Consider the following 12,635-nt stretch of genomic DNA (forward strand, 5'->3'; position numbering starts at 1 on the left):
GGGTTTCTTTGGGGTAGGAAGGTTGGACTTGATGGACTTGTTTCTTTTGTCAACCACACTTACTATGTAACTATGCAACCAGGGTTCCTTGGAATTCTAGGGTTCTTCTAGAAATGGTTAGGGGTTCCTTGAACTGTGGCTAGTCCACCTCCCATGTGATGGTGTCTGCATAGTTCCAGGTCCAATACCACTTGACAGAGCCAGAGTCGTGATTTTACGGGTGGCATTTTGACCACCAATGTAAGGAGCCTTCTTCCCACTCACCACCACTAATGGAAAGGGCATGTTCCCAATGACCACCAATAGACTATTCTTAGCAGGGATTCCCCCGAGGCCTGAAAATTATTACAAGGGTTCCTTTGAGGTAAAGAGTTTGAGAAAGGTTTTGACCACCAATGTAAGGAGCCTTCTTCCACTGACCACCACCACCAATGGAAGGGGCATGTTCCCAATGACCACCAATAGACTCTACTACTCTTAGCAGGGGTTCCTGAGGCCTAAAAAGTAATGCAGGGGTTCCTTTGGGGTACAAAGGTTCAACAGGGTTCCTTCTTCCCACTGACCACCACAAATGGACGGGGCATGTTCCCAATGACCACCAATAGACTATTCTTAGCAGGGATTCCCCGAGGCCTGAAAATTATTGCAAGGGTTCCTTTGGGGTAAGAAGTTTGAGGAAGGTTGATATAGAGGATAGAAGATAATAACTCTCTTGTGATGCACCTCTAGTTGCGGAAATTCTCAGTCTGTGTATTGTTTTGCCTTCTCATTGACATGAGCCCGTTTCATGCTAACAATCCCTCTCCATTGCTCTTTTTTCCATTCTTCCCGTTAAATCGGTACCTTTGCAGAATTTCACCTCCTAAATTATATCACCCATGGGCCTTCGAAGGGTCACCCAGGTAAGTCTCATCGACAATTTTCTACTCCCATTATGGCTGGCATTCTTCGCTTGAGCTGAACCCAACTCCCAGCATCCTCCTCTCTCACCCCCCCCCCCCGACTCCCTGCCTTTTGGCTGCCGTTATCGCTTTTCCCGCGGTGTGTAGCCATCCTCCCGCTGTGCAGATAAAAAAAAATTAGGACATCTTGGGTAAAACGATGGGGCGCTTCTGGTGGAGGACGGAATTTTCTTGGCCGGGCTCCATTGATATTCACGTTCAGCCGGCTGTGTTGGGGAAATATGAGATCTTCCTCAGTCATGATACAATTAAAGGCAATTTGCTTAATTGTGTGCTAATTGTTGCCGAGTCTCTTATGGAATCAGAACTGTGCGGAGTTGTAATTGCGGCTGGTTAACATCCCGGAGCTGTCACATCCCGGAATATTCCTTTATGATCTCACTGGAACAATGCACAGTGTGTGTGGAATGGTCTAAAGGAGAAAAATTACCGATTTAGCTTGTCTGAAATTCATCGACCTCCAACCGTTCTTCCGCAGAACTGGAACAACCCCCCCGATCTTACCTGCAGTGTGTGCATGGCAGCCTGTGGCTCGCTTGTCGCCTATTAAGATGGGTCAGCAGAATATTTATTAGCTGCAGATAACAGCATGTTCATGTTTATTCCGTATATCCGGCCTGCCGAGGGGCCCCTGGTGTCAAGGGGATGGGGCCAAGAATCCTAAAGATATCTATCTATCTATCTATCTATCTATCTATCTATCTATCTATCTATCTATCTATCTATCTAATTATCTATCTATCTACATTGTATCTATTTAACTATCTTGCTCTATTTACTTATATCTCAGTTTATCTATCTATACCAATTATATCTTATCTAATCTGATGAATTATCTCTTACTCTCACTCTTCTATCTATCTATCTTGTTCAATCTACCTATCCCAAAATCTATCTGTCTATCTATCTGTCTGTCTGTCTATCTATCTATCTATCTATCTATCTATCTATCTATCTATCTATCTATCTATCTATCTATCTATCTATCTATCTATCTATCTATCTATCTATCTATCTATCTATCTATCTATCTATCGGTCTGCCTGTCTGTCTGTCTGTCTGTCTGTCTGTCTGTCTGTCTGTCTAATTATCTATCTAATTATATATCTGTCTACATTGTATCTACCTGTATTTAACTATCTTGCTCTGTTTATCTATCTAATCTGTTGAATTATCTCTTAATCTCACTTTATCTATCTATCTTGTTCAATCTACCTATCCCAAAATCTATCTGTCTGTCTGTCTGTCTGTCTGTCTATCTATCTATCTATCTATCTATCTATCTATCTATCTATCTATCTATCTATCTATCTATCTATCTATCTATCTATCTATCTATCTATCTATCTATCTATCTATCTATCTATCTATCTATCTATCCTATCTATCTATATATCTACACTATATTACCAAAAGTAATAAATGGCACTTTTCGTTTACAAGTTTAAATGAGTGTTTTTTGCTGGACAATAACTTATAAGCCCCAAATATTGTATATAACGTACAATAAGTGGTTGTACATAGGTCTTCAAGTAGTTGTACCCAGGGTTTCAGGTGGTTGTACCCAGGGCTTCTTCAAGTGGTTGTACATCATAGGTCTTCAAGTAATTGTACACAGGGTTTCAGGTGGTTGTACCCAGGGCTTCTTCAAGTGGTTGTACATAGGTCTTTAAGTGGTTGCACCCAGGGCTTCTTCAAGTGGTTGTACATAAGTCTTTAAGTGGTTGCACCCAGGGCTTCTTCAAGTGGTTGTACATAGGTCTTCAAGTGGTTGTACCCAGGGCTTCTTCAAGTGGTTGTACATCATAAATCTTCAAGTGGTTGTACCCAGGGCTTCTTCAAGTGGTTGTCCATCATAGGTCTTTAAGTGGTTGTACATCATAGGTCTTCAAGTGGTTGTACCCAGGGCTTCTTCAAGTGGTTGTACATCATAAATCTTCAAGTGGTTGTACCCAGGGCTTCTTCAAGTGGTTGTACATCATAGGTCTTCAAGTGGTTGTACCCAGGGCTTCTTCAAGTGGTTGTACATCATAGGTCTTCAAGTGGTTGTACCCAGGGCTTTTTCAAGTGGTTATACATCATAGGTCTTCAAGTGGTTGTACATCATAGGTCTTTAAGTGGTTGTACCCAGGGCTTCTTCAAGTGGTTGTACATCATAGGTCTTCAAGTGGTTGTACCCTGGGCTTCTTCAAGTGGTTGTACCCAGGGCTTCTTCAAGTGGTTGTCCATCATAGGTCTTTAAGTGGTTGTACATCATAGGTCTTCAAGTGGTTGTACCCTGGGCTTCTTCAAGTGGTTGTACCCAGGGCTTCTTCAAGTGGTTGTACATCATAGGTCTTCAAGTGGTTGTACATCATAGGTCTTCAAGTGGTTGTACCCTGGGCTTCTTCAAGTGGTTGTACCCAGGGCTTCTTCAAGTGGTTGTACATAGGTCTTCAAGTGGTTGTACATAGGTCTTCAAGTGGTTATACATAGGTCTTCAAGTGGTTGTACACAGGGCTTCTTCAAGTGGTTGTACATCATAGGTCTTCAAATGGTTGTACCCAGGGCTTCTTCAAGTGGTTGTACATCATAGGTCTTCAAGTGGTTGTTCCCAGGGTTTCAGGTGGCTGTACATAGGTCTTCAAGTGGTTGTACATCATAGGTCTTCAAGTGGTTGTACCCAGGGTTTCAGGTGGTTGTACCCAGGGCTTCTTCAAGTGGTTGTACATAGGTCTTCAAGTGGCTGTACCCAGGGCTTCTTCAAGTGGTTGTACATCATAGGTCTTCAAGTGGTTGTACCCAAAGGCCGGATTCATATCTCAGGAGCCTATAGGCAGAGAATTGTGCCCCCCCCCCCAAAAAAAAAGACAGTAAAGACAAACTTGTAATCACTTGATAATTTACTATGAAGGTCTAGGAAATGCAACATTTCAGTAAAAAAAAAAAATGCAATGAACTACCCAAATTGTGTTCCTGCTGAAAAAAAAACCCTGGCCATATTTATTAGTAGAAAAAAGTCACTATTGTGAAAATAATTACATTGTTAAAATTTGTGGTCATACCAAAGGGCCTCCCACCAAGAAGACATTGAAAGTTCACGTCCCCTGCCACCCACATTACAAATCTCTGCTGTAGTGGAGAGAAACCCCTGGCTAAAGGTTCTGCACAACTTAAAACTTTTCTTAGTCCCCCTCTGCACTCAGTGGTTCGATCCACCATCCCCTTCTGTCCTGTAGGAAGCTCTGGCCTGGTGGGAGGAACCACTGAGTGTAGCAGGTGGGGTGAGGGAATAAACACAGCAAAAGTGTCTGATTTCTGCAGAACATTTAGCTGGCGGTTTCTCTCCACTAATGCCGAGACCAGCAACGTGGTCAGCAGGAGAGGTGAGAATTCTAATGCCCCATACACACTATCGGATTTTCCATTGGAAAAACCTTGGATGTTTTTTCCGACGGAATTCCGCTCAAGCTTGGCTTGCATACACACGGTCACACAAAAGTTCTCTGTACTTTCGACCGTCAAGAACGCAGGTGACTTACAACACTACGACGAGCCGAGAAAAATGAAGTTCAATGCTTCCGAGCATGCGTCAAATTGTTTCCGAGCATGCAACGGAATTTTGCGCGTCGTTATTGGTACAGACGATCGGAATTTCTGATTGGAAATTTTTCCCGTCGGAAAATTTGAGAACCAGCTCTCAAATTTTTGTTGGTGGAAATTCCAACAGGAAAAGTCCGATGGAGCCTACACACTGTCGGAATTTCCAACCAAAAGCTCACATCTGACTTTTCTTGTCGGAAATTCCGACCGTGTGTACGCGGCATAAGTCTTCTTTGCTGGGGGGGCATAGGTGTGCGCAGCCTTTTGCATTAGGGTGTGCACCTCAAAGCTCCAACATGTATGCGTGTGTGACATTTTTACCGGCCTCTTCCCCGCTCTCCATCCATAGGGGGAGCAAGGGAGTACACAGGGGGACCCGGGCAGCAGAAAAAAGAGGAACAGGGACAGGAGAGGCTGGCGGGGGGGGGGCGGGGGTGTGGTGTAATTTAGGGGTACCCATCTGTATTTGCCTCCTGTGGCAGCTGAATGTCAGATGGAGGGAGAGGAGGAGAAGCCTACTTTCAGCTGCTGCAGAAGGAATATACAGATCGGGACAGGAGAGGCCGGCGGGGGGGGGGGCGGGGGTATGCAAGCCAAGCTTGAGTGGAATTCCGTCGGAAAAAACATCCAAGGTTTTTCCAATGGAAAATCCGATAGTGTGGACGGGGCATTAGAATTCTCACCTCTCCTGCTGACCACGTTGCTGGTCTCGGTTCCACCAAATTCCATCCCCGCTGTCCAGGTTCTGGGGGTCGGCAAGGAAGGATCACGGATTACCTATCACCTGCCTGCGATCAACGGGTAGATCGCTAGACTAATGGGTTGCCACCCCCAGGATTAGGGTGTGCACAGGCACACCTGGCCACGCCTATGGCAGGGGGCAGGGGAGGGCTGGCAACCTTAGGCCTGGGGGGGGCAGGTTCAGTCAATTGGCCCATTGAACCGCCGAATCAGCTCACCATCCATGGCCCATTTGGTTTTTCAATGCAGCCTCACCAGTGCAGTCAACTCCAGTGCCCATCAATGCAACCTGATAACTGAGGCAGGTTACATGGGGTGTATGGGTGGGGTCAGCTATGATGTTAGGGTCTCTCACCACAGTGATCTTAGCAGGTCCTTGCCAACTTCCTAGACCAGAATAAAAAAGAAAATGGTAGCGGGCAGCGGCTGCCGGCCATAAGTCAGGGCGGCCTGGGAGGCAATTGCCACCCTTCCCCCTGGCCCAGCCCTCCCCTGACAGGGGGCCCTTTAATTCGGATCTGTTTATAAAAACCATATTGGAAAAAAAAATTCTCTGCGATAGGTTTCATCTTGTGTTCCTCTATAGTGTAATTTGCAGACTCTCCCTGCTCTGCATAATATTCGTATTCATCATCGAAGATTGCGTGATTAAAAATTAAAATGTACAAATAGATTTTCCTGCTCTAATCTGTAGCAAGCCAAACAGTTCATGCAGAATTGTTGCGTTCCTCTAAAATCCTCCAACCATGATTGCGAAGAAAAGCAAAAAAAAAAACGCAAACATTCTCCTGGGCCCTAAGAGACTTCGGGTTCTTGACTTAATCAGAACATTCTAAGTCTTTCTCTATGAATTATTTATCTTGCCGTTGAAAAATAATCAATACGATGTTGGACACCATGAGGAATACAAAATTTTAATTTTTTATTTTTTTTTATTTACTTTTTTAGGTGTGAACTGCTTAAAGAGAAAAGATAATTTTGGCCTGAAAATTGGCTGCAGATTTTGTATGAAAATGTAAACATTTAATGATATCATTGGTTACAAAGTATGCAAGAAAATGTAATGATGGGGGCTTTGTTTTTTTAGAAGTATATATACTGTCTGTATATATATATATATGTATATATATACTGTATATATATACTGTCTGTAAATATACATATATTTACTGTATATTTACTGTAATTATTTAATATTAATATTTTTAATATATATATATATATATATATATATATATATATATATATATATATATATATATATATATATATATATATATATATATATATATATATATATAAAAATGTAATGATGGGGGCTAATGAAAAAAAAATCATATACAAAATTCAAAATACTGCTGGCCCGTCACATTTAGGGTCAATAGTCAGGTGTCCAGAAACCTTTGTTTTTTAGAAGTATATATATATATATATATATATATTTTTATTAAAAACGTTACTATATATATATATGTATATATATATACTGTAATTAGTTAATATTAATATTTTTTATAAATAAATAATTATATATATATATATATATAACAAACACACGATATATGTATATATCTTTTTAATTTTTTTTTTTATATATATATATATATATATAAAGAATTAAATATATATGTATATATATATATATATATATATATATATATTTTTATATATATATACATATATATATTTAAAAAACTTTAAAATATATTTACTGTAATTATTTAATATTAATATTTTTAATAAATAAATAATTATATATATATATATATATATATATATATATATATATATAAATGTAATGATGGGGGCTAATGAAAAAAAATAAAAAAATCATATACAAAATTCAAAATACTGCTGGCCCGTCACATTTAGGGTCAATAGTCAGGTGTCCAGAAACCTTTGTTTTTTAGAAGTGTATATATATATATATATATATATATATATATATATATATATATATATATATATATTTATTAAAAACTTTAATATATATATATATGTATTTACTGTAATTAGTTAATATTAATATTTTTATAAATAAATAAATAATTCTTTCTATATATATATATATATATATATAAAGAATTAAATATATATGTATATATATATTTTTTTATATATATATATTTAAAAAACTTTAAAATATATTTACTGTAATTATTTAATATTAATATATTTAAGGAATAAAGAAATAATTCTGTGTGTGTGTGTATATATATATATATATATATATATATATATATATCAATTTTATTACTATATATATATATATATATATATATATATATATATATATATATATATATATATATACCGAGGAAGAGAGGGCATCCGTGATAGGCGGAACACTGAACAGAGGCTCTGCTGGGAAGCTGAGTGTTCCGCCTATCACGGAACAGAAGAAGGAGGAGGCGCGGCCTATGAAAAACGGACGGCCCCGGTCTGCATGTTAGGTTACCGGCGTATAAGACGACCCCCCGATTTTTAAGAAGAATTTCAGGGGTTAAAATGTCGTCTTATACGCCTAAAAATACGGTACTTATTTCTTACACTGTCCATTCAAAAGAACGATTCGAGAACACGAAAAAAAAACGAAAGTACGAACATACAAAGAAACTAAATAACAAAAAACACAAATGAAATACGAACAGACAAAAGATTGAAAATCATTCGTTATAGATGTAATTTTCGTTCTTTTACTGTTTCGGTGTTTTGGATTTTGGTGTTTTCGTGTTTTAAGTTTGTCCATTCGTAAGTTCGTATTTTCGCATGTTCGTTATTTTGCTTATTCGTAAATTTCGTCATTTTCGTATTTTGGTTCTTCCAGCTATTCGGATGTTCGAATTGATCCGAATTCCACGAATACTAACAAATTCGTACGAAAATCCATTCGTTACGAACCGAATCGCACATGTCTACCACATACTCTGATTGGGAAGGGCTGCTTTTGACATTTCCAAAAATCACGCACTTGTAGACCTCTCTAATTTCTTGAACCATAACTCAGGAAACAACACCTGCAAAGTAAAAAAAAAAGAGTACACAAAAAAATCTTTTAGGTGATAAAATGCTCAATGTTAATTAATGTTAATTAGAAACATTCCGTGTTTTGTCTCCGTCTGAACCCGCTGGGGATAAACGTTGCTTGTCGCAGCAGCTAGGTGTGCCACGTCTTGTTCTGCAAAGTGTTAAGCGTGATATGAATAGGAAATGGGGATTGTAGTTCAGGTAACAGCAGGAACGACAAAACACAGTCACCTGAGATGGGAAATGTAAAGTACAACTAAAAAGGAAACAACACTGCAAAGTGATAATTAGATGCCGCAGACAAAGATCTGCTATTTCGAGATTTTTTTTTTAAAGGTAAAACACAACCGAACCGTACAACCATTTCCCCTCCTCTCAGTATAAGAGACCCCCCTCCACTCGGGGCAAGAGACCCCCCCTCCTCTAGGGGCAAGAGACCCCCCCTCCTCTAGGGGCAAGAGACCCCCCTCCTCTAGGGGCAAGAGACCCCCCCTCCTCTCGGGGCAAGAGACTCCCCTCGGGCAGTACAGACACTCCCAGCGTGTGCTTCTTCCCCACGAGTGCGGGCTCCTCCTCTGTGGGTGTAAACAGAGGAGGGCCGCCGCCGGGTGTACCAAGATGGCCGTGGCTCCGGAGCTAGGCCGAAGCCGCGGCCTTTCCTAATGTTATTCCTGCGGCTCCGGAGCTAGGCTGAAGCCGTGGCCTTTCCTATCGTTATGGCCGCGGCTCCGGAGGTAGGGCGAAGCCGCGGCCATAACGTTAGAAAAGACCGCGGCTTCGGCAAAGTGTTAAGCGTGATATGAATAGGAAATGGGGATTGTAGTTCAGGTAACAGCAGGAACGACAAAACACAGTCACCTGAGATGGGAAATGTAAACTACAACTAAAAAGGAAACAACGTGGCAAAGTGATAATTAGATGCCGCATGACAAAGATCTGCTATTTAGAGGTTTTTTTTTTAAGGTAAAACACAACCGAACCGTACGACCATTTCGAAACTCGGCCATTCAAGCCAATGGGGCTGCACTGCAATGCTTGGCTTGTCCTTGTAGTGCATTAGTCCCGCTGTCCCGGGTTTCTTCTCAAGGTGCTGGCTTTTTTTTTTTTTCTGATAGGTAAAGTAAATCTAAACCCAAGAACAAAAAATTTCATATTTTTAAGTCTTACATACAGTAATTTACAAAGAAAAAGAGCCGCTGCTCCAGGTGTGAGATGGATAACCTGAGGTGGAATCAGTGGCGTAGCGTGGGGGGGGCCAGGGGGGGGGGGTTGCCCCGGGCGCAAAATCTAGAGGGGCTCAGCGGCAGGTGGCTGGTAACCTGCAGCTCTTCTCCTGAGCTGTGAAGTCTAGGAGACAGTGAGCTCTTCCGTTTGGCTATCAGGTGGGTCAGTGTAGTGGTCAGTATAGGAATCATGTAGGTCAGTGTAGTGGTCAGTACAGGAATCAGGTAGGTCCGTGTACTGGTCAGTATAGCAATCAGGTCAGTGTAGGAATCAAGCAGGGCAGTATAGGAATCAGGTAGGTCAGTGTAGTGGTCAGTACAGGAATCAGGTTGGTCAGTGTAGTGGTCAATACAAGAATCAGGTAGGTCAGTGTAGTGGTCAGTATAGCAATCAGGTAGGTCAGTGTAGTGGTCAGTACAGGAATCAGGTAGGTCAGTGTAGTGGTAAGTACAGGAATCAGGTAGGTCAGTGTACTGGTCAGTATAGCAATCAGGTCAGTGTAGGAATCAAGCAGGGCAGTATAGGGATCAGGTAGGTCAGTGTAGTGGTCAGTACAGGAATCAGGTAGGTCAGTGTAGTGGTCAGTACAGGAATCAGGTAGGTCAGTGTAGTGGTCAGTATAGCAATCAGGTAGGTCAGTGTAGTGGTCAGTACAGGAATCAGGTAGGTCAGTGTACTGGTCAGTATAGCAATCAGGTCAGTGTAGGAATCAGGCAGGACAGTATAGGAATCAGGTAGGTTAGTATAGTGGTCAGGTAGGTCGGTGTAAGAATCAGGTTGGTCAGTACTACTGTACTAGCGGATGGGACTAGAGAGTGCTAAAAATCCGCGGGTTAGGGTGCGCATATCTCTTGCCCTGCCCCGGGCGCTGACTACCCATGCTACGTCACTGGGTGGAATGTCTCGTAGAGTGCCAGCCCCGGCCCGCCTCCGTGGAAAAACTTGTAAGAAAAGAAATGGCTGCATATCCAGGTCACGTAGATGCGTTTCATACATACATCTTGTGCTTAATCTAATGGAATTTCTGACGGAAAAAGTCAGATGGGGCATACACGCGGTCGGAATATCCGATGAAAAAAATTACATCGGAAATTCCGACCGTGTGTACGCGGCATTAGAAAGAGATAAAAATTCGGAAATTCCGTTCGTCGAGTACAAAAAAACACGCATGCCCGGAAACAATTAGACACATGCTCAGAAGCATTGAACTTCAGTTTTCTAGGCTCGTCGTTGTGTTGTATGTCCCCCGCGTTTTTGACAGTGGGAATTTGGTGTGACCATGTGTATGCAAGACAGCTTGAGCGGAATTCCGTCCGAAAAACCCATCAGAGTTTATTCCGACGGTAAAAACCGGTGGTGTGTACGCGGCAAAAAGTCAGATGGGGCATACACGCGGTCGGAATATCCGATGAAAAAAATTCCGTGTTGTGCCGGCTGCTACTAGATATATATGTCAGGGCGATATACACCAAATTTTTCTATTTATCTATTGGACGCAATGTGCCAAACCAAAGTTTTAATTTTAAGAAGTCAACTTTTTTATGATTGTTACCTAACCAGTTGTATTTTTCTTTTTCCAGCCATTGAAGTCAACCTTCAGAAAGCCTTGGCGGAAGCATCGGAGACCTGCACCCAGGAGTGCCTCATCTTAGGCCACTCCGACAACTGCTGGATGCCGCCGTCGTTGACCCAGTACCAACAGTCCAACCCGCCTTTGCCGTCGTTCGGCATTCAACAAGGATGGGGAAGAGGACGGCTGGACGGAGTGCACACCCTTGGAAGGCCTGTGCCCAAGGATGACATTGACAAGGGGGTTTCAAGACCCCAGTTTTACAACACATGCGAGAGACACTGTTCCATCGACGACCCCGTCAAAGTGATCCCCTTGGCAAACTTCACGCCAGGCTCGGCGCCCAGTTCAGGAAGTAATTCAATCTTTGTAAATGAGCACCAGCTCTGAAGTGTACCTAGCGGCCCTTTCTGTGTATACTTGTGTGTCAGATGTACATAGTCACAGCTTAATAAATCAATCAAAATGCGTACAGTATGTAAAAAATACATAAGGGTGTGAAATGAAAAATGTATGATGTATATATGACTCTACACACCGATGTTCCAAAGCTTCAGTCCTTTCTTGGCCCCCAAGCAGTGCAGTTATTATCTTTCTCCAACCTTCCTTTTAGAGCGGGGGTCTCCAAACTTTTCAAATAAAGGGCCTGTTTATTGTCCTTCAGGCTTTAGGAGGGCCGGATTGTGGCTAGTGGGGGAAGAAAATGCCCTGGGCCCAGCATTGGTGAGAATAAATATGGCCTCAGGGTTGGTGGTCAGTAGGAGTAGTGCCCTTATTAGTAGGAGGAATAGTAACCCAACATTGGTACCGGTGGAAGAAATAGTGCCCCCTTGCTGGTGTCAGTTGGAGGAATATTGCCTCATATCAGTGGAAGGAATAGTGCCCCCTTGCTGGTGTCAGTTGGAGGAATATTGCCTCATATCAGTGGAAGGAATAGTGCCCCCTTGCTGGTGTCAGTTGGAGGAATATTGCCTCATATCAGTGGAAGGAATAGTGCCCCCTTGCTGGTGTCAGTTGGAGGAATATTGCCTCATATCAGTGGAAGGAATAGTGCCCCCTTGCTGGTGTCACTTGGAGGAATATTGGCTCATATCTGATGGAAGGAATAGTGCCCAAAGGGCCAGATAAAGGCTAGCAAAGGGCCACATCTGGCCCTCGGGCCGCAGTTTGGAGACCCCTGCTTTAGAGTAAGGTAGGATAAGTGTTTTTGTACAAACTGCAATTATGTACATGTGTTGATGAACTCTTTATATTACCACCTCAAGAATACAAATCCTATGCATTTGTTGCAGCAGAGGAAGTTCTTAGAACGCATGTAGCACCACTAAAAGGCCCAAGGCTCCTAACACTGCCCTGCCGTAACTCGGAAACCTTTATGACTAAGCCCCGGTGGGTGGGGAGAAACGCGTCAGGGAGGCGTGGCCGGTGAAGTAGCACTGGCTGGGGTCATTCACTAAGACTCCTTTCACACTGGGTCGTTATTGCAGGCGCTATTGCGCTAAAAAATAGCGCCTGCGAACTGACCCAAA

The 12,635-nt window shown here is 42.1% G+C and overlaps 1 protein-coding gene across 2 annotated transcripts in view; it reads left to right on the plus strand.

The window, feature by feature from the left end:
• LOC120914367 (protocadherin-11 X-linked-like) overlaps positions 1 to 11,596 on the plus strand; it is a 1,131,869-nt gene extending 1,120,273 nt beyond the window's left edge. For both annotated transcript variants that reach the window (XM_040325048.1, XM_040325049.1), the window contains exon 6: positions 11,117 to 11,596. In XM_040325048.1, coding sequence (XP_040180982.1) covers positions 11,117 to 11,496 — 380 coding nt within the window. In that variant the 3' untranslated portion in view covers positions 11,497 to 11,596. The remainder of the gene's footprint in view (positions 1 to 11,116) is intronic.
• The last annotated feature ends 1,039 nt before the right edge of the window (positions 11,597 to 12,635 follow it).

Source organism: Rana temporaria, chromosome 9 (assembly GCF_905171775.1).
Source record: "Rana temporaria chromosome 9, aRanTem1.1, whole genome shotgun sequence".
In the NCBI taxonomy this organism is placed as follows: Eukaryota; Metazoa; Chordata; class Amphibia; order Anura; family Ranidae; genus Rana; species Rana temporaria.